Source organism: Salmo trutta, chromosome 7, assembly GCF_901001165.1.
Source record: "Salmo trutta chromosome 7, fSalTru1.1, whole genome shotgun sequence".
NCBI lineage: Eukaryota > Metazoa > Chordata > Actinopteri > Salmoniformes > Salmonidae > Salmo > Salmo trutta.
Genome location: NC_042963.1, coordinates 43673175 through 43695530, shown reverse-complemented (window position 1 = coordinate 43695530; position 22356 = coordinate 43673175). Strand labels below are relative to the sequence as shown.

The 22356-nt window shown below is 42.6% G+C and overlaps 1 protein-coding gene across 1 annotated transcript in view; it reads right to left on the bottom strand.

The window, feature by feature from the left end:
- Positions 1-20195, bottom strand: part of si:ch211-266k8.4 (carabin) — a 47961-nt gene extending 27766 nt beyond the window's left edge. Inside the window, exons 1-10 of the mRNA XM_029759027.1 lie at positions 19816-20195; positions 15395-15482; positions 15027-15134; positions 14663-14855; positions 14421-14546; positions 13841-13964; positions 13661-13730; positions 12666-12780; positions 10631-10748; positions 7254-7363 (exon numbers count right to left, since the gene is read on the bottom strand). Coding sequence (XP_029614887.1) covers positions 7254-7363; positions 10631-10748; positions 12666-12780; positions 13661-13730; positions 13841-13964; positions 14421-14546; positions 14663-14855; positions 15027-15134; positions 15395-15482; positions 19816-19946 — 1183 coding nt within the window. The 5' untranslated portion in view covers positions 19947-20195. The remainder of the gene's footprint in view (positions 1-7253; positions 7364-10630; positions 10749-12665; positions 12781-13660; positions 13731-13840; positions 13965-14420; positions 14547-14662; positions 14856-15026; positions 15135-15394; positions 15483-19815) is intronic.
- Positions 20196-22356: the final 2161 nt, after the last annotated feature.

Here is a 22356-nt window from a genome sequence, read left to right as displayed (position 1 = left end):
AATTCACAGAACCGCTTCTTGCAATTTCGATGAGGCTCTCTTGTTCACTCCGGTGCTTTGCTATATCACATTTGACATTGTCCGTAAACTTGAATTCATTTGTACACAAAAAATAAATAACTCATACAATGATGGAAAGACCTGTGTGTTGTCCTTGTTAATGCAGACAGAAAAGAGCTCCAACTTTTTAATCATAGCCTCAATTTTGTCCTGCACATTGAATATAGTTGCGGAGAGTCCCTGTAATCCTAGATTCAGATCAGTCAGGCGAGGAAAAAACATCACCCAGATAGGCAGTCGTGAGAGAAACGAGTCATCATGCAAGTGGTCAGACAAGTGAAAATTATGGTCAGTAAAGAAAACTTTAAGCTTGTTTCTCAATACATTTTTTAAAGTGTCAATACTTTTCCCCTTGATAACCAGCGCACTTCTGTATGTTGTAAAAGCGTTACATGGACGCTGCCCATGTCATTGCATAGTGCAGAAAATACACGAGAGTTCAGGGACATTAATTTAACAGAGATAACCGTTTTCAATGTAGTGTCCAAAACGTCTTTCAAGCTGTCAAGCATTCCCTTGGCCGCAAGAGCCTCTCGGTGGATGCTGCAGTGTACCCAAGTGGCGTCGGGAGCTACAGCTTGCACACACACGTTACCACTCCACTATGTCTCCCTGTCATGACTTTTGCGCCATCAGTACAGATACCAACACATCTTGACCACCAAAGTCCATTTGATGTCACAAAGCTGTCCAGTACTTTAAAAAGATCCTCTCATGTTGTCCTGGTTTCCAGTGGTTTGCAGAAGAGGATGTCTTCCTTAATTGACCCCCCATAAACGTAACGGACATACCATAGGAGTTGTGCCAGGCCCGCCACGTCTGTTGACTCATTCAGCAGTAACGCATATAATTCACTGGCTTGTATGTGAAGCAGTAATTGTTTCAAAACATCTCCTGCCTTGTCACGGATGCGTCGTGAAACAGTGTTGTTTGATGAAGGCATTGTCTGCATTGTCCTAGCCATATCCACAGCAGCTGGAAGAATAAAGTCCTCCACAATAGTATGGGGCTTGCCTGTCCTAGCCACTCGGTAGCTCACCATATAAGACGCTAGTAGTCCCTTCTTATTAAATGGTATCTGTTGCTTTTATACATGTCTTACTACTCGAAAGTAATCTTTATTCTCGCTCCAAAACCTCCTGTGGCTTATTTTTCAAATTGTCATGGTTCGTTTCTAAAATGGCTGCACAAGAGTGAAGCTTTCCCGCGAAAGCATAACAGTTAATGTGATTGGATGTTAATTATTTGACTAGGCTACCTGTATTTGACACTGTTATTTCGCTGAACACTAGATGGTTTCATTTTATTTTTGGCAGTGAAACGAGGCTACTGAGGCGGGAAAAAAAAAACTCACCCAAATGTATAGCCCCGTTTGAAAATATAAATGTACTGATGGAAAATATGAAGATTTTATATATATTTTTTACGTGTTAATCACATTTTTATTTGGTGTACCCCCGACAGCATTGCGCGTACCCCTGTTTGGGAATACCTGCTCTACGGGATCGGTGTCCCCCCACGGGACAGTTGAGCTAACATATGCTAATCACATTAGCCTGAGGTTGTAAAGTAACAAGAACATTTCCCAGGACAGACATATCTGATATGGGCAGAAAGCTTAAATGCTTGATAATCTAACTGCACTGTCCAATTTACAGTAGCTATTACAGTGAAAGAATACCATGCTATTGTTTGAGGAGAGCGCACAGTTACGAACTTGAAAATGTATTAATAAAGCAATTAGGCACATTTGGGCAATCTTGATAACATTTTGAACAGAAATGCAATGATTCATTTGAGCAGTATAAAACTTTGCCCATACACTGCTGCCAACTAGTGGCCAAAATCTCAATTGCGTCTAACCTGGAATAGAACATTATGGCCTTTCTCTTGCATTTCCCCCCCCAAAATTTTTTTTTCTTTGTACCATCTTTTACCAGATCTGTACTTATTCTCCTACATTAATTTAACATTTCCACAAACGTCAAAGTGCTTCCTTTCAAATAGTATCAAGAATTTGCATATCCTTGCTTAAGGTCCTGAGCTACAGGCAGTTAGATTTGGGGGTCGTCATTTTAAGCGAAAATTGAAAAAAAAAAAAAAAGGGGTCAGATCATTAACCAAATCATTAACCGTTTTAAGAAAATGCAGTTAAGAAAATACTAAGTAAATAAACTAAAGTAAATACATTTTTAAAAAGAACAATAAAATAACAAAGGGCTACCGACACCGAGTCAATGTGCGGGGGGGGTACAGGTTAAAATAAAAAGTTGAGGTAATTTGTACATGTACAGTGGCTTGTGAAAGTATTCACCCCCTTTGGAAATTTCCCAACCTGGAATAAAAATAATTTTAAAAAATTTGGGGGGGGGTTGTTTCATTTGATTTACATAACATGCCTACCACTTTGAAGATGCAAAATATTTTTTGTGGTGAAACAAACGAGAAATAAGACAAAAAAACTGAACATTTGAGCATGCATATCTATTCACACCCCCCACCCCAAAGTCAATACTTTGTATAGCCACCTTTCTCAGCAATTACAGCTACAAGTCTCTTTGGGTATGTCTCTATAAGCTTGACACATCTAGCCACTGGGACTTTTTCCCATTCTTCAAGGCAAAACTGCTCCAGCTCCTTCAAGTTGAATGGGTTCCACTGGTGTACAGCAATCTTTAAGTCGTACCACAGATACTCAATTGGATTGAGGTCTAGGCTTTGACTACGCCATTCCAAGACATTTAAACGTTTTCCCTTAAACCACTCGAGTGTTGCTTTAGCAGTATGCTTAGGGTCATTGTCCTGCTGGAAGGTGAACCTCCGTCCTAGTCTCAAATCTCTGGAAGACTAAAACAGGTTTCCCTGAAGAATTTCCCTATCTTCAGCGCAATTCATCATTCCTTCAATTCTGACCAGTTTCCCAGTCCCCGCCGATAAAAAACATACCCACAGCATGATGCTGCCACCACACTTCACTGTGGGGATGAAGTTCTCAGGGTGATGAGGTGTTGTGTTTGCGCCAGACATAGCGTTTTCCTTGATGGCCAAAAAGCTCAATTTTAGTCTCATCTGACCAGAGTACCTTTTTCCATATGTTTGGGGAGTCTCCCACATGCCTTTTGGCGAACACCAAACGTGTTTGCTTATTTCTTTTTTTCATTAAGCAATGTATTTTTTCTGGCCACTCTTCAGTAAAGTCCAGCTCTGTGGAGTGTATGGCTTAAAGTGGTCCTATGGACAGATACTCCAATCTCCGCTGTGGAGCTTTGCAGCTCCTTCAGGGTTATCTTTGGTCTCTTCTTTTCCTCTCTGATTCTGCCCTAATTTCCGGGTCTGTGAGTTTTGGTGGGCGGCCCTGTTTTGGCAGGTTTGTTGTGGTGCCATATTCTTTCCATTTTGGAAAGATGGATTTAATGGTGCCCCATGGGATGTTCAAGGTTTTGTATATTTCTTTATAACCCAACACTGATCTGTACTTCTCCACAACTTTGTCCCTGACCTGTTTGGAGAGTTCCTTGGTCTTCATGGTGCCCCTTGCTTAGTGGTGTTGCAGACTCTGGGGCCTTTCAGAACAAATTTAGATATATACACACACTGAGATCATGTGACACTTAAATAAAATCCATCTGTCTGCAATCTAACTAATTATGTGACTTCTGAAGGTAATTGGTTGCACCAGATCTTATTTAGGGGCTTCATAGCAGTTTGACAAGTTATTTTTTTTCATTTCACTACACCAATTTGGACTATTTTGTATATGTCCATTACATGAAGTCCAAATAAAAATCTATTTAAATTACAGGTTGTAATGCAACAAAATAGGAAAAACGCCAAGGGGGTGAATATTTTTTGCAAGGAACTGTAGGTAGGAGTACTTGGGGAGGGGGGACTAAAAGATGGCACCGTTGCGCCAATTTAACTTCAGAAAACTGTACTCTGCTCAGGATGTTCTAATACAAGGCTACAGTACACACAAATGACAGTGACTCCCAGGACACTTAGAGTTTGAGATGAAGCAGATGAGCCAGCCATGGGGACACAGATCACTGTTCTGTCCCTTCAGACAGTTGAGGTAGAGGTTGTACTTAAAACAAAGCCAGAGAACATTTGAGTAATTTTCATCAATCCTTGGACCATCAGGAGTGTACAGGCAATTAAATCTATGGGTCATTAGTGGCTTTAATGTGGCTGTAGGAAAGCATGAAACACTCTTGCATTGTCTGGAGGCAGGGAGGAACGTCACCTTTCTAACCTGATTGAGCTTCAGCCTAAAGCTCCCTCACTGGGCCACTGCTCGTCAGGTCAACTTCTCACCACTTTGATGAGGACACAGCTGAACAGGGGTCGATCACAACCATGCTGAGCCAGGGCAGGGCCAGGGGAGGAGGGGGCAATGGATTAGCTGAGTGGGCAGTTGAGATAGAACATTTCTCCAAAATTACTATAAAAAACTGCATTGACTTGAGTCGGGGCCTGTGATCTGAAACCAGCAAACCTCCTCGGTTACAGAGAAACATACCACTGCTAGCTCAGGGACAGAACAGTACAATGCAAACAGAGATTTTTGTAACCAGCTCATTTTCATGTGTAGCGCAAATCTCACCAGATAAAAAAAATATCCCTCATATCACTTTATCCAAGGTGACAAACATTCAGCTCAGTCATGCAGAAGCTCTGAAATGTCCTCAGAGGTCATTCATTCACCTGTACAACCCTACATGGATGTGACCTTATGAAAAAAGCCTAATCTTTATATGCACAGGTAACACACGGAAAACACATTCTAACCTCTTGAAGTCGTATATAAAAATATCACAATTCTGCAGCTAAATATGTTCATTGTGGTTACCAAATACGCCTCAATAATGCAGACTCAAATATTATATCCCAGGAAAACGGTTCTTTGCTTAGACAGAACAAAGTCAAGATCAGTCCTACGGGTGAAGTTGAACGGAGTGCAGATCAGTCCTACGGGTGAAGGTGAACGGAGTGCAGATCAGTCCTACGGGTGAAGGTGGCCCTAGCAACACTTTTATTAAAGCCTCAGAAAGCAGCTGAGTCATTGCACGAGCAGAGGAACAACATGCTGAGAGAGGGAGAGGACGAGAAAAAGAGACACCTGCTATCACTGTTGTGCTGACTAAAGGTCTAGCACCAGACCAGAGGGCCAGAGCAGCGAGCAAGCTAGCTCACACAAGCAGAATACAATCCTGCTCCAACACAGGAGGTAGCAGCTAGAACTCATAGCTCCAAAACACACTACTACCTAAATGATTTATCTTTAAGTCTATATTGATGTCTGCCATTTAATGCATATTTCAAAACAAGCTATTGTAGAGGTGAATCTCATGTCTACGATATCAGTGAAGATAAAGGCGTTGGCACAGTTGGTGAGGATAGGAGACAAAATTAATGTTGTAATTAATTCATAGCAGTAGAGAGATGACTGCTTCATTGAGGACAGAAAGCAAGAGCGCTGTACTCGTCATCAGCTGAAAACTCACGTCAGAGAAACACCATCCATCTATACTCATACTCTAGAATGGACAGACCTGTCAAGTGCTGTTAATCATTAAAACTAACCTTAATTAACACTTCCAGTAAAAAAAACTAATGTAACTGGTTCTGAAAAATCTAGACTCTTGTGTACCCAAAACAGTTCCATCCTTTTTGGAATTCACTGGGCCTCAGTGTGTCATAGTATCTATAGTGCAGGTTGTCAAAAAGGACTACAGACTGGAGGCTGGCTCTGAAGGGCTGGCTCTGAAGGCCTGGTTACTGAGGCGCTTTTGATTTAGCTCCTCTCCACCTGGGGCAAGAGAGGCAGCTAGCTAAACAGCAGGCAGTGTGGATGACTCATCCTGACTCACACACAACAGCCTGATGAGAGATTCACATAGTAAAATCTGCTGCTGTGCTGAGCCTTTCAATTAGCTTTACAGTGGGGCCCCTGGTCCAGACTGATCCACACTGACAACAGAGCCTGCGGCAGCCATTTTGCAGCCATAATGTGACTCACTGACAGGGCCTCCAGGAGTCTCTCCCAGTCAGAGCCAGGCGGTGACTCAGAGCTGACAGTGCTCACGTGTCAGATGGCATTCCAGCACGTCTGGTGTGAAGATAAAACTACAATAGGGAGGGGGCATGTCGAGCCGGGTACTGAATAACTCTAAATATGTTCCCCTTTTGTCTGCCAAGAGAGTGGACACAAACACGGTGACGCGACTCAGACACCAAGATCTGAGGGGAGGCTCTCTAAAAGTATTGCTCATGCTGGCGACAGCGGTAATGTAAGACCTGGAATCAGATCAGCACAGAGCGCATAGCAGCTAATCAGGGAGCCCTTTCACTCTCAGAGAAATGATTATACTTACTGTGCCTGAGACTATGCCAGGATGATGGCATTAGTCATCGCAGCTGAAGGGGAGGGAATGATGATCTCTCACACACACACAAAGGGTCTGGCCTAACCCAGTTCATCTCTGAATGCTAAAATCACTGTCATCCATTAGTAACATGGGTTAAAGCACCACCCACAGGGCTGAGAGGCAAGGCAGTGAGTCGTCATGTCAAAGTTCCTGTAAAAATGCTTTAAGTCATCACTGAAAACAAAAACTAAGAACTCCAAAGAGTTAGCAGATGATTTAATGGTGTATCAACCAATTTTCTACACAGCGAAAAGGACAAAAACAGAGGGTAGAAAGAAAGGACAACGACAGAGAATCGTCCGTTTCACCTTTTGTCATCGGTCTTGACAAAATTAGCAACACAAAGCGCATACATTACATTGAGGTTTGTGAATCATCCCCAGGGTCCAAGTAAAACAGCTCTGACATTTAGTCAGGATGAACAAATGTCTTACAGACTCACCCAACCAAATCCATGACTATCATGGACCACCAGATAAGGCCTGGACACTGAGGACTGTGCAGAGTGAAAGACCATTTCAGGTTACTCTGTCAGACATTCCCACTTAACCTTTAGTTTCCCACCCACTTTTCCCGTTACAGCGTCAGGGCCTGTCATTGGTCAAACACAGAACGCAGGAGGAAGTCCGGTAGAGTAATTTAATTGTACCACTACAACAATGTGTGTTGGTTAAGGGCATGTGAGCATTTCTACACCTGTTGTATTCGGCACATGTGACAAATAAAATGTTATTTGATTTGAGTGTGTGTGTGTGTGTGTGTTACCTGGGTGGTGTCCCTCAGTCTCCTCCAACACCAGGCTGTTCATGCACTTGATCTCCCACTCCTGTACCTCTGTGCTCCACAGGGCTGGGAGCAGGACACAGTGCTGAGCACTGGAGGGGACAGAAAGGGCCTTACATTAGTACAGAAAAGGTTCTTAAATCATCTCCTCCTCATTCAACTTTGATCAGCCATCACATCAGTTTGAAGCAATTCATGACAGTTGGCTTTATAGGTGGGAGAAGAAAAACATGCGAAATTGAATTGCCCTTAAGACTCAATGGCAATAGTCAAACCTTTGATACAGCGCATTCGGAAAGTATTCAGACCCTTGATTTCGCTCACATTTTATTATGTTCCAGCCTTACTCTAAAATTGATCGTTTTTTTCTCAACAATCTACACACAATACCCCATAATGACAAAGCAAAAAAAGTTTTAGAAATGTTTCCAAATGTATTTTTAAAAAGTATTGAGACCATTTACTCAGTACTTTTGACAGCGATTACAGCCGTGAGTCTTCTTGGGTAAGTCACAAGCTTGGCACACCTGTATTTGGGGAGCTTCTCCTATTCTTTTCTGTAGATCCTCAAGCTCTGTCAGGTTGGCTGGGGAGCATCACTGCACAGCTATTTTCAGGTCTCTCCAGAGATGTTCGATCGGGTTCAAGTCCAGGCTCTGGCTGGGCCACTCAAGGACATTCAAAGGCTTGTCCCGAAGTCACTCCTGCGTGTCTTGGCTGTGTGCGTAGGGTCATTGTCCTGTTGGGTCATTGTCCTGTGAACCTTCACCCCAGTCTGAGGTCCTGAGTGCTCTGGAGCAGGTTTTCATCAAGGATCTCTCTGTACTTTGCTCCGTTCATCTTTCCCTCGAACCTGACTAGTGTCCCAGTCCCTTCCACTGAAAAACATCCCCACAGCATGATGCTGCCACCACCATGCTCCACAGTAGGGATGGTGCCAGGTTTCTTCCAGACGTGACACTTGGCATTCAGGCCAAAGAGTTCAATCTTGATTTCTTCAGACCAGAGAATCTTGTTTCTCATGGTCAGAGTCCTTAAGGTGCCTTTTGGCAAACTCCAAGCGGGCTGTCATGTGCCTTTAACTGAGGAGTGGTTTCTGTCTGGCCACTCTACCATACAGGCCTGATTGGTGGAGTGCTGCAGAGAAGGTTGTCCTTCTGGAAGGTTATCCCATCTCCACAGAGGAACTCTAGCGCTCTGTCACAGTGACCATCGGGTTCATGGTCACCTCCCTGACCTTGGTCCAACTCCCCCGATAGCGGAGTTTGGCCAGGCGGCCAGCTCTAGGAAGAGTCTTGGTGGTTCCAAACTTCTTCCAGTTAAGAATGATGGAGGCCATTGTATTATTGGGGACCTTCAATGATGCAGAAATGTTTGGGTACCCTTCCCCAGATCTGTACCTCGACAGAATCCTGTCTTCGAGCTCTACGGACAATTCCTTCAACCTCATGGCTTTGTTTTTGCTCTGACATGCACTGTCAACTGTGGGAGCTTATATAAACAGGTGTGTTCCTTTCCAAATCTTGTCCAATCAATTGAATTTACCACAGGTGGACTCCAATCAAGTTGTAGAAACATCTTAAGGATGATCAATGGAAACAGGTTGCACCTGTGCTCAATTTCGAGTCTCATAGCAAAGGGTCTGAACACTTACGTGTATAAGGTATCCGTTTAAAAAAAAAAAAAAAAAATTGCAAACATCTGTTTTCGCTTTGTCATTATGGGGAATTGTGGGTAGAAAAACATTGTGATCAGGAAAAACATTTATTTAATCCATTTTAGAAAAATGCTGTAACATAACAAAATGTGGAAAAAGGGAAAGGGTCGGAATACTTTCCGAATGCACTGTATATCACGGTTACAAAAGCATCCAGTTAAAAAGCTCTTGGAGCTGGGACACAGCTTGTCCCTATGCTTCACATCACGCTGGCTCTTACATAAAGCACCGTGAAAAAGTGGCCACATTGATGTGGGCTTGTCAGTGAAAGGTAGCAAACAAATGAGCTGTCAACTCCTCAGGCAGAGGGACGTGTCAATAGGCCTGAATGGAGATAAGGGGGGAAGGGGTGGGCAGTGATGGACAGAAACCAATAGATTAAATGGATGAAAGAAAGTCCTTCATTAATCAGATGATTGTCTATTGGCGTTTCACTTGTCCACCTACTCCACTCTGTATTAAACCAGATAGGAGAGCCTGACCATGGCCAAGGATTTTGAGTTAAAGCCAGGGTTAAATCAGGTCTCCTGAAAATATTATATTCTCAATGGGGTGAGAGGATGTTTTTATGCTGTATCCTAACTGGCTGACTGCTCATAGCCTAATCCCTCTGTATAGATGACTCTCTGACCCTATACTTTTCTGCTTCCCCTCCCCCCACTCTCACGGACCAGAAAGGCTGTGGTTTCAGGGAGCTTGTTTCTTCCTTTCGTAAGAGGATCCTGGTCCGAGACAGAGAAACCACTTAGCCATGACCTCACTGGGCTGGCACACAGATGCCAATCTAGAAACAAGAGCCCTTCAATGTGGCATGTGGCTCGGTGCCTGCTGACAACCGTCACAAAGGCAAAATATTCAAATGTGAACAACACAAATGAATGACTTGTTTTGCAGGGAACATCCTCAAAGAAACTTAAGTTATTTCATAACTAATCTCAAATAATATCCAAATTGTATATTGCTTTGTAAAGTAATGCTTCTAATAGAAAGGCAAGGTAAATATACTAGTCGAGACCTACAACAATCCCAAGTTGGGCAAAATCAATAAAACATCCAATAGGTCCCTAAAATGCCATCTAAATCCTACAAGGACACCAACAAAACATTAGCAAGGCACCGTTGCTATAAGGACTCCCCAACCCAATAAAACAAAGCCTGGAAATCAAAGAGCTCTTAAACTCCATTGATTAACATGCTCAAGGGACTCAATGCTGTTCATCCCACAGTAACAAGAGGCTAATCCACAGTTCTTTGGACAAAGTAAACATTGTAGAGAGAAATATTTCTTCAAAAGAGAGGCAGGCAAGAGAATGATTAAAAGGATTTGGTTAAGATATTAAAACAAATACGATAACTGCTTCACATCATGAACTGGCCAGCCACTGTTATATACACACAAACCCAGTGCCCTTGCCATGTTTCCATAGGGACCGCTAGACGTCAACAAAATATGTTGAACTACTGACGCTATATTGACTGATTTGCATGACACAAGTCTATTTAAGAGATGCTTGTATTGAAAACCAGAACTAAAATGGCTGTCCACTAAAATAAAATGTATATAATGGTTCCTATGATGATTTAAAACTACTGTGTGGGCCCAAGTCTCTGTGTTTTTGAATAAGGATGACGTAACACTCACACATCCACAGGTACCCTTAGCAGCAGGGGTAGCACGGCAGCCTCGTCAGTCAGGTTCATTAGCCGAGACTCCAGCAGCTGAATGATGGTGAGACCAGTACGGAACACAGCAGAGAGGCCTGGACACAAAGTAACATGAACCAGAAATACAGCTGGCAAAACAGCACAAACAGATCTGGGACCATTTAGTCAATGACCGTCAGTATAATAAAAACTCTAGATAGTGAGATAATCAAACCTTTAACTTTTTGTTGACAAGATTAGCAAACAACAAACACTGAGCCTTCATATTCATCTATAACAGACAAAATAATGAAAGAGTCGCTGTAGTTTTGAGTGCCGCAAAGGGAATGTGGAAGAGTTGAAAACATTTTTGGACAAGCCACCTTGTATCGACAACCTGGATGGTAAATTGCTGAAGACGGTAGCGGAATAGATTGCGAATCTGGTTTGCCACATCTTCAATTTAAGCCTAGAAGATGGTGTGTGCCCTCAGGCCTGGAGCGAGGCAAAGGTAATTCCGCTGCCCAAGAGTAGCAGAGAACCCTTTAAAAAAGGTTCAAACACCCTGTTACCAGTGCTTAGCAAACTTGACCAAATAAAAGTTATTTTACAGAAAACAAATTAACAGACCTTCAGCATGTTTATGGGGAAGGGGACTGAACATGTTTGGCACTGATGACTGATGATTTGCTGAAAGAAATTGATAGTAAAAAGATTGAGGGAGCTGTTTAGTAAGACTTCAGTGCAGCTTTTGATGTCATTGATCATAACCTGTTGCTGAAAAGTTAGGCGTTATGGATTTACATCCTCTGCCTTAAGGGTTGAGTTAACCCTCTGTTCTATTAGATGGGTTTCTTTAATGGACGCATCTCAAATGCAAATTCGGTTGAGTGTGGTGTACCGCAGGGCAGCCGGCTTGGGCCATTATTGTTCTGTTTTTACTAATGATCTTCCACTGACCTTGACTAAAGCCTGTGTGTCTGTATGCTGACGACTCAACAGCATACACGTTGGCTACGAATGTAAAATAAATGACACTTTAACAGAGCTCCAGTCAGTTTTAGAACGGTAACAAGCAATAGTCTGGTGCTAAATAATCACAAAAACGAATAGTATCGTTATTGGGACAAATCATGCGCTCAACACAAAAATCTCATTTAAATCTATTATTGAATAATGTGGCAATTGAGGAAGTTGAGGAGACTAAACTGCTGGGTGTAACCCTAGATAGCAAGCTGTCATGGACAAAACATATACACCTAATGGTTGTTCAAATGGAAAAGGTCTGTTCATGATAAGGCGTCGCTCTGCTTTCTTGACAGCTCAGTGGACCAGACAGGTCCTAATTTTGTCACACCTGGACTATAGCCCAGTTGTGTAGGTCATGTGCGATAAAGGGGGACATAGGTCAATTGTAGTTGGTCCAGAATAGAGCAGCACTTAGATGTACATGGAGGGCAAATGTTAATAACATTCATGTCAATCTCTCCTGGCTCAAAGTTGACGAAAGATTGATTGCTATTGGTCTTTGTGCGAGGTGTTGATGGTACCGAACGGTCTGTTCAAGCAGTTGGCATCCAGTTCAGATACTCATCGGTACAACACAAGACATGCAAGCAGAGGTCTGTTCACAGTCCCCAGGTCCAGACCAGAAGCTGGGAAACACACAGTATTAAATAGAGCCATGACTACATGGAACTCTGCCACACCAGGTAACTCAAGCTAGCAATAAAACCAGATTCAAAAACCAGATAAAAAGAACATCTTACAGCACAACAGGGACTGTGAAGAGACACATCCATTTTTATATATGCTGTATTGCAATTTGCACTGTATAAAATATTATATTATGTAGCTGGGTGGCCTTGCTCTAAGCTTGTGCGAGCCAGAACAGCTCATAGGGCAGGAGTCATCTCCTGAATCTGAAGTGTGAGGCAGAGGCGAAAAGGTAGGGTGAAAAATGATAACAATAATGTACATAATGCCAAAGTGTTTACAGAATCCAAAAGTCTGTACCGCCCTGTTAGTATTACCATGCAACATGATGAGGTCCCATACAGCCAGCACAGAGTCCCAGCAGGGCAGGGAGGTGAACAGGGTTAGGAACCAAGGCATAACAAAATGGATGGACGAAACCCTTACATCCTCCTAAAAGAAAAGAAATTAGAGAATTTAGGAACAGAAAGTTGCATATTGAAAACTGACTGAGTTCCATAATAAACTAAACTTTTAAGCAGAGCTCTATCAAGAGTCAGTGGTAAAATGCTGGTCTTGGTACTTCAAATAAGGTATTAGAAACATTAACTCGAGTGCATTTAAGCCGCTGTGGTGCGCAGGCCGCCGGCACTGAATGGGCAGCTTTTCTCTGAGACGTGCTGAGTCATCACCGAGAAATAGAAAATCTCTCAAGAGACAGTCAAGCAGCAGAGAGGTTTAGTCTCTCATTTAAAAGGGGCCTAAGGCTGCAGGTAAAGAGAGAGGGTGGTGGGACTTAAGAGAGCTGAGAGCAATGGGATGGGCCAAGCTGGTGAAGGAACTTCCGTATTTCACTCACAGACCAAGATTTCATTACTTAGCTAAAACTGTGCTGAGGGGTAGCTGCTTTCAGAGACATCATAGCCACAGCTTCCCCCTTCTGACAAAGCAGGAGGCATCTGTAAGCAAAGAGCTTTTACTGCTGTCATTTCCAGAATAAAGCTGTGTGACACCAACATGGCCAACCCTCTTTCCGTACATGAGCTCAGACTGTTACTGGGAAGCAGCTGTGAATCTAGTGGTAAAACCCAGTCCCTGAGGACAATGTGCTGCAGTGATGATGATGGTCTCTGTGGGAAAGCCATGGGATTTTAGAGAGGAATGCACAGTGGAAGAGTGATGAGAAGAGCCCTACATGAGGCATGTTCAGTGACCAAGCAGATTCCCCTCCAGATATCCCTGGATAACAGTTGTTTTTAAGTCCTCTCAGTATGAGATTTGTGCCTAAGAGCTACTACAAGTTGTACGCAGAGAGCTGGGTCCTCACACTTACTATGTGCTTGGAGAGCTGAGGTTTCCTGTGCTTGAAGAACTGGTGAAACACCATCGCTTGATGCTGGATCCTAACGTTAGAAAGCAAAGACCGGTTAAATACAGTACTTCAGCAAGTATGCTGCTTCATGTCATTAATAAAATATTCATAATGTGACACGCATTGAAAGGACATTCTCACTTCTCCCCGGAGAGGTCAAACAGCTCTGACAGATATTTAGGCTTCTCTAGAAGAACTCCCAAGGCCCAGAAGGCCTCCTCTTCACTTAGGTGCATAAGAAGCACTGCAGCGATGTATGACATTCCTGATAAAGATATGAACAGTCAATAATCAGGCACTACTAATATGGATAAAATAAGGGGACACACACACCAATGTCAACCATGCAGATCATTTTTAAACACATTCTGTATTATTGGAAATGTTTGTGTGATTAGCTTGGCAGCATGGTGCTGTACCAGCTCAATGTCTACTTAGACTCTTCTGCCCCCAAGTGGCTGAAGTATGGAACTTAAAAAGTTACTACCAACTGCATGGTAGGTGAATTGTTTTTGGATGTCATGAAAGTACATTAACAAGGAATATTGTCCTTGGAAACTAATTCAAATGGATTTGTTTCATGACAAAACTACAGTTATTGCATACATATATCTGTGCCTCCATCAAACAGCCCCAGCAATATTTAAACAACATCGTTCCAAATTGGTGCTTACGTGCATACCGCTACATGATTGCAAACAGTCAGCTCCCCTTACTGTACCTTGGCTATACCCAATCTTAGGGTTGTACTTTGCGTAGGCGATGAGGACTCGGAAGAGCTTGGCTTGGCCTTCTATTGCCTCAGGACTCTCGCCCATCAGGGTGCGATGGGTTGGGAAGGATCTCTCTGTACAAAGATAAGATAAGAGTCAAATGCAATCAGCCATTCATATCCCAGATGTGCAAAGAAAACATACTGTCAGTACAGAGAAAAGGGGGTCTACAGAATATCCCATAACTCACGCAGATCCAGAGCGATCTGACGAAAGATGGTGACATCTGCACTGGAGTAGGCCAAGTCCGGGGGACAGTGGGAGGGAAGTTGGTTGGACCCCAGGTCATTCTCTGTGTCATTCAAAGTAGCTATGGCTGAGATGATGCCGTATTCACTAACTCCCAGGTCAACCAGGGGCCCTCGGATCTCATCCAAACATTTCTGTCATTGAGTGAATACACAACTAAATAAAACAATTGGCCTATGTCTATTAAATGTGTCACTGTAGAAGTAGGCTATGGAGGAGGAAAATTGTTTTGCTTTTCAATAATGCAAGAGCCAGTCTAGAGTATACTTTTGAAAATGATATGTACAGTGGTTATGGGACTGCACCTGATAGTTAAAAGCACTGGATTCTCTTAGTTTGTCGATGTTGAGAAGGCACTTCCACACTCGCCCTCTTAAAGCTGGAGGGATTCCCATTCTCATAAACCGTTCAATCTGAAAAGGGAAAGAAATGTGGCCAATGTCCTAAAAAATATGTTTAAAAATAGTGTGACTAACTGAAATGTTCCAGGTCTGTTGTAAGATAAACTTTCACTGTGTCATGTGACCACTTGAAGGTGCACAATTTAAAACAAGTCAATAATGCATAGGCTGTTTGGCAAACAACTGCCTAAGGAAGGTCTAATCTAAACATAGCCTATTAATTGAATATGTTGCAAATGGTGTTCCATAATACATTCAGTAGGACAAAATACCTGGCTTCTGCAGATGAAACTGGATCCATTCCAGTAACTAAGAAGCTCACACAATTCCTTCACCCTACGGGTGTTGAGTTGGGGGTAACTGGGGGAGAAACAGTCAGTTAAAAGAAACAATTCTTCTCTTCTTTGAATGCGCATGTCCAATCCAGTCTAGCTATTGAAAATTCTAGGCGGAGTCTGCCTTCTCCCTACAGTTCTCATCCATTAACTTCGCCCACAAACTACAATCCCGATGCTGTGTTTTAACTTTTAGAAACGTCAATAAAAACCGCTTTCGATGCGTCTTTCGAAGCATATAGCCCGTAATTTAAAATACACCTAAAGGCTTTACATGGTCATTCTGACGTGACCTCTGTAGAAGTCAGGGATTTATACTTCTTGCGCCAGCAGCGTAGAGCTGTTGTGAAGGAATTTGTCAAGGAAGTGAGTTTGTTGATACAGGACCTCTCAATCTCACTGGAATAAAGACCTCCATTCCTGTCATTATTGAAAGAGATTGTGATATCTCATCTCAAAATAGAGCTACTTAATGTTAGATCCCTCACTTCCAAGGCAGTTATAGTCAATGAACTAATCACAATTTTGATGTGATAATCCTGCAAAGGCAGAGGAGTTGCTTACACTTACGATAGCAAATTTCAATTTACAAAAAAATAAAATGACTGTTTTCGTATTTTGAGCTTCTAGTTACGAAATCTATGCAGCTTACTCAATCACTTTTTATAGCTAATGCTTACAGGCCTCCTGGGCCATATACAGCGTTCCTCACTGAGTTCCTTGAATTCTTATCGGACCTTGTAGTCATGGCAGATAATATTCACATTTTTGGTGACATTAATATTCACATGGAAAAGTCCACAGACTCACTCCAAAAGGCTTTCAGAGCCATCATCGACTCTGGGTTTTGTCCAACATGTCTCCGGACCTACCTCACTGCAACAGTCATACTCTGGACCTAGTTTTGTCCAGAGGAATAAACATTGTGGATCTTAATGTTTTTTCTCATAATCCTGGACTATTGGACCACCATTTTATTACGTTGGAAATCGCAACATATCTGTTTAGACGCGAACCAAGGATCATGAAAAGCAGTGCTATAAATTCTCAGACAACCCAAAGATTCCTAGATTCCCTTCCAGACTCACTCTACCTACCCAAGGACGTCAGAGGACAAAAACCGGTTAACCACCAAACTAAGGAACTAAATTGAACCTTGTGTAATACCCATGATCAGTGGTTCCCAAACTCTGTATAGTCCCGTACCCCTTCAAACATTCAACCTCCAGCTGCATACTCCCTCTAGCACCAGGGGTAGAGCACTCTCAAATGTTTTTTGCCATCATTGCCTGCCACACACACGCAATACAATTATTAAACATAAGAATGAGTGTGAGTGTTTGTTACAACCCGGCTCATGGGAAGTGACAAAGAGCTCTTAGAGACAAGGGCACAAATAATAATCAATTTTGCTCTTTATTTAACCATCTTACATATAAAACTGTATTTTTTCATCTAATTGTGAATACCTCACCACAGGTTAATGAGAAGGGTGTGCTTGAAAGGATGCATGCACATAACTCTGCAATGTTGGGTTGTATTGGAGAGTCTCAATCTTAAATAATTTTCCACACAATCTGTGCCTGTATTTAGTTTTCATGCTAGTGAGGGCCGAGAATCCACTTTCACATAGGTACGTGGTTGCAAAGGGCATCAGTGTCCTAACAGCGCGATTTGCCAAGGCAGGATACTCTGAGCGCAGCCCAATCCAGAAATCTGGCAGTGGCTTCTGATTAAATTTTCACAGAACCGCTTGTTGCAATTTCGATGAGGCTCTCTTGTTCAGATATCGGTAAGTGGACTGGAGGCAGGGCATGAAAGGGATAACGAATCCAGTTGTTTGTGTCATCCGTGTCGAAAGTACCTGCGTAATTGCACGCCCAACTCACTCATGTGCTTTGCTATATAACATTTTACATTGTTAGTAACCTTGATTCATTTGCACACAGAAAATCATACAATGATGGAAAGACCTGTGTGTTGTCCTTGTTAATGCAGACAGAGAAGAGCTCCAACTTCTTAATCATAGCCTCAATTTTGTCCCGCACATTGAATATAGTTGCAGAGAGTCCATTGACTATAGTTCCTGTAATACTAGATTCAGATCATTCAGGTGAGGAATAAACATCACCCAGATAGCCCAGTCGTGTGAGAAACTCGTCATCATGCAAGTGGTCAGACTAGTGAAAATTATGGTCTGTTAAGAAAACTTTAAGCTAGTCACTCAATAAAAATAAAAAAACGTGTCATTACTTTGCCCCTTCAACTTCTGTATGTTGTAAAAGCGTTACATGGTCGCTGCCCATGTCATTGCATAGTGCAGAAAATACAAAAGCGTTCAGGGGCCTTGCTTTAACATTTACATTTTACATTTACGTCATTTAGCAGACGCTCTTATCCAGAGCGACTTAAAGTAGTGAATGCATACATTTCAATTCATTTCATACATTTTTAGTTAATCCATGCTTTTGTCACATCTAGATTAGACTACTGCAGTGCTCTACTTTCTGGCTACCCGGATAAAGCACTAAAAACTTCAGTTAGTGCTAAACATGGCTGCTAAAATCTTGACCAGAACCTTGATCAAAATTTTACTAGCTTCCTGTTAAGGTTAGGGCAGATTAAGGTTTTACTGCTAACCTACAAAGCATTACATGGGCTTACTCCTACCGATCTCTCCGATTTGGTCCTACAATACATACCTACACGTACGCTACGGTCCCAAGACCCAGGCCTCCTTATTGTCCCTAGAATTTCTAAGCAAACAGCTGGAGGCAGGGCTTTCCCTATAGAGCTCCATTTTTATGGAATGGTCTGCCTATCCATGCGAGAGACGCAGACTCGGTCTTGACCTTTAAGTCTTTATTAAAGACTCATCTCTTCAGTAGGTCCTATGATTGAGTGTATTCTGGCCCAGGGGCGTGAGGGTGAACGGGAAGGCACCGGAGCGATGAACCATCCTTGCTGTCTCTGCCTGGCAGGTTCCCCTCTCTCCACCGGGATTCTCTGCCTCTAACCCTATTGCGGGGGCTGAGTTACTGGCGCCCTTCCATGCCATCCCTAGGAGGGGTGCGTCACTTGAGTGGGTTGAGTCACTGATGAGAGCTTCCTGTCTGAGTTAGCAACCCCCTCGGGTTCGTACCGTGGGGGAGATCTTCGTGGGCTATACTCAACCTTGTCTCAGGGTAGTAAGTTGGTGATCTATTGATATCCCTTTAGTGGTGCGGAGGCTGTGCTTTGACAAAGTAGGTGGGGTTAGACACTGCCTGGTTGGCCCTGTCCAGGGCTATCGTCGGACGAGGCCAGTGTCTCCCAACCCCTCCTGTCTCAGCCTCCAGTATTTATGCTGCAATAGTTTGGGTTGGGGGGCTAGGGTCAGTCTGTTATATCTGGAGTATTTCTCATGTCTTATCTGGTGTCCTGTGTGCATTTAAGTATGTTCCCTCTAATGCTCTGTACCTCTCTCTCCCTCCGCCCCTCTCGGAGAAACCTGAGCCCTGGGACCTTCCCTCAGGACTACCTGGCCTGACGTCTCCTTGCTGTCCCCAGTCCACCTGGTCGTGCTGCTGCTCCAGTTTCAACTGTTTTGCCTGCAGCTATGGAACCCTGACCTGTTCACCGGCCGTGCTACCTTGTCCCGGACCTGCTGTTTTCGACACTCTCGCTCTACCGCACCTGCTGTCTCGAACTCTGAATGCTCGGCTATGAAAAGCAAACTGACATTTACTCCCGAGGTGCTGACCTGTTGCACCCTCTACAACCACTGTGATGATGATTATTATTTGAACCTGCTGGTCATCTATGAACATCTTGGCCATCTCCTGTTATAATCTCAACCCGGCACAGCCAGAAGAGGACTGGCCACCCCTCAGAGCCTGGTTCCTCTCTAGGTTTCTTCCTAGGTTCCTACCTTTCAAAAGTTTTTCCCTAGCCAACATGCTTCTGCATTGGTTGCTGTTTGTGGTTTTAGGCTGGGTTTCTGTATAGGACTTTGTGACATCAGCTGATGTGAAAAGGGCTTCATAAATAAATGTGATTTGATTTACCCTATCAAGGTGTGTATCAATATAAACGTTTTTTTTTATTATTTCTCGCTGATATGAAAGATAAGGTTCTTATGTTTCCTAAACCATACTGCAAGTGATGCACGTCAATGTTCAGAACGAGCATCGGAGATCTTAAAACTCCCCCTACAGAATACGCCTTTGAACAATGGAACTGAGGGTCGTAATCAAGGGCAACATCCAGTCTAGTCCTGTCCAACAAAAACAGGCTAAAAAACATTGTTGATAAACCTACATCCAATCTTAAACCTTGATGGTCATTAATGAAATGCAACTGAATGTAAATAATCCTACCTGTAATCGTGACATCGGTGTTGAAGTTTTTGGTCCTTTCTTTTAGTTTGGGCAAACCCGAATTCGTCAAACCCCAAACTCTCAGTAGCGCGTCTTTTAATTGGGAATGTGCTGCTTCTTCTTCTACCCATTTTAAATTAGTTACTTTGAAACTGTTTCAAGGACTGTGCATGAAATGTTATGCGGTTCGCTACTTTGTTTCTCTGGAACACTGTCAACGTTCAAACACCGCGCCCGTTATTTCGGTTTACGTCATTCACAACTGACAAATGAAAGTGGGGTGTATTCAAGATCCACAACTGCTTCAAAAGTTCTGATATGTGGCCTACTGAGCAACGTTTTCTCCGAATTAGGCCAATATCTGATGAATTTTGATGATTTGTTAGAACTAAAACATTGTATCTATACCATCAAATAAATTGAGCCTTTGTATCTTGTAGCAAACAGTGGCGGTGCAATGACCCTTGTGTAAAAGGTGGCGTTCTTGAATGCCCCCTTATGGCCTTTGACAGTCCAAGGTGTTGTGAATTGTAATCAAGGGTGGGAAAATTTCCAGCAGTATAAAAGCCAGACTTTTCCTATCGTTTAGGGAAGATGTGACCACCTTCCTGGCATGTGTAGTAATGCATGGCTCAAAGCTGAGGAATAATAATAATAATAATAATAATAATAATAATAATAATAATAATAATAATAATAATAATAATAATATATTTTAAAGGATATAGGTGCTAATTAAATCCTCCGATAGCCATTTTGACCTAGCCAGCAAGACTGCAGGCTCCAAAGTGAAGTTCTATCCCAACATCAACATGCACTGTGATATGTTTGGAGTTTGCTCAATTTCATTCAAAAGTATTGAGAGGAGTGACTAATTATATGACATGTAGGGTTGTTTGTGTCTGATTACAAGGCTTGACATAAAACAAAAATGACAGTGTGAAATTGACACATTGCAAAATGACAGCAGGAAATTGTTAATTTGAATTTAATGCATATTTTATTGAAATGTGGAATATGAATTGCATCATTCAAGTTATGAGTGTGTCCCAAAGTTAATGGATTTATTGATCCCCTCGCCATTCGATGGAAGTCAGCATTTCGTCAGCCACACTTGATAACAGAGGGTCCTCTGAATGAGTTGGTAAGGGTGAGGGGGTGGTTTGGGATTCCCCATAAGTATAGTCCACAGAAACCTTCTCTCCTTGTTCCTGGCCACCTATTCCCATGAGTGTTGCAAAACATTGTTTTTGTTTGTTTGTGAGTGAGTTAAATCAATTGCTTCATCAGTTAACGCATGGAACTATTGTCTTGTACATATTTGACATATTGATGGGTTTTTAATATGGAAGATCTGTTTTAGCATTTGTAAACCAAGACTTGAAATAAATTATTGCTGCATTGCTGATGTAGTTCTCTGATTTGTCCTTCCTCTCTGTGCTTTTATTACTTTTGCTCTGACATGGGATCTCTCTTCATAATAAAAAAAGTTGGCATTATAAGGCTACATTGTATTCAAATACTAATTCAAATCCCCCATGTTACACTTGCTGGGTTTGAACACAGTTCACTCGCCAACCATCCACAACCCCAAGAAGTCGCTCTCCATTTTTGGAGGCATGAATCAACTTTAGGAGACGGTCCTGGCGCTTGCTGGACTTTCTTGGGTGCCCTGAAGCCTTCTTCACAACAATTGAACCGCTCTCCTTGAAGCTCTTGATGATCCGATAAATGGTTGATTTAGGTGCAATCTTACTGGCAGCAATATCCTTGCCTGTGAAACCCTTTTTGTGCAAAGCAATGATGACGGCACGTGTTTCCTTGCAGGTAGCCATGGTTGACAGTGGAAGAACGATGATTCCAAGCACCACCCTCCTTTTGAAGCTTCCAGTCTGTTATTCGAACTCAATCAGCATGACAGAGTGATCTCCAGCCTTGTCCTCGTCAACACTCACACCTGTGTTAACGAGAGAATCACTGACATGATGTCAGCTGGTCCTTTTGTGGCAGGGCTGAAATGCAGTGGAAATGTTTTTTGGGGATTCAGTTAATTTGCATGGCAAAGAGGGACTTTGCAATTAATTGCAATTCATCTGATCACTCTTCATAACATTCTGGAGTATATGCAAACTGCCATCATACAAACTGAGGCAGCAGACTTTGTAAAAATGTATATTTGTGTCATTCTCAAAACTTTTGGCCACGACTGTAGACACTGGGATGTTGCCAGAAATAATGAATATTATTTATTTATTTATTTCACTGGTATTTAACCAGGTAGGCTAGTTGAGAACAAGTTCTCATTTACAACTGCAACCTGGCCAAGAATAAAGAAGATGAATGTGCAAGTAGAGATACTGGGGTGCAAAGGAGCAAGATAAGTAAATAAATGCAGTATGGGGATGAGGTAGTTGGATGGGCAAAGGATGCTTTGAGGTTGAAAAGTGGCAATATGCCCTTTAAGTGAATGATGCCTACTACCAGGTATTTGCTTTCAACTGTTATGTGCAGATGGGAAGAAGGAGAATATAGGGGAGGAAG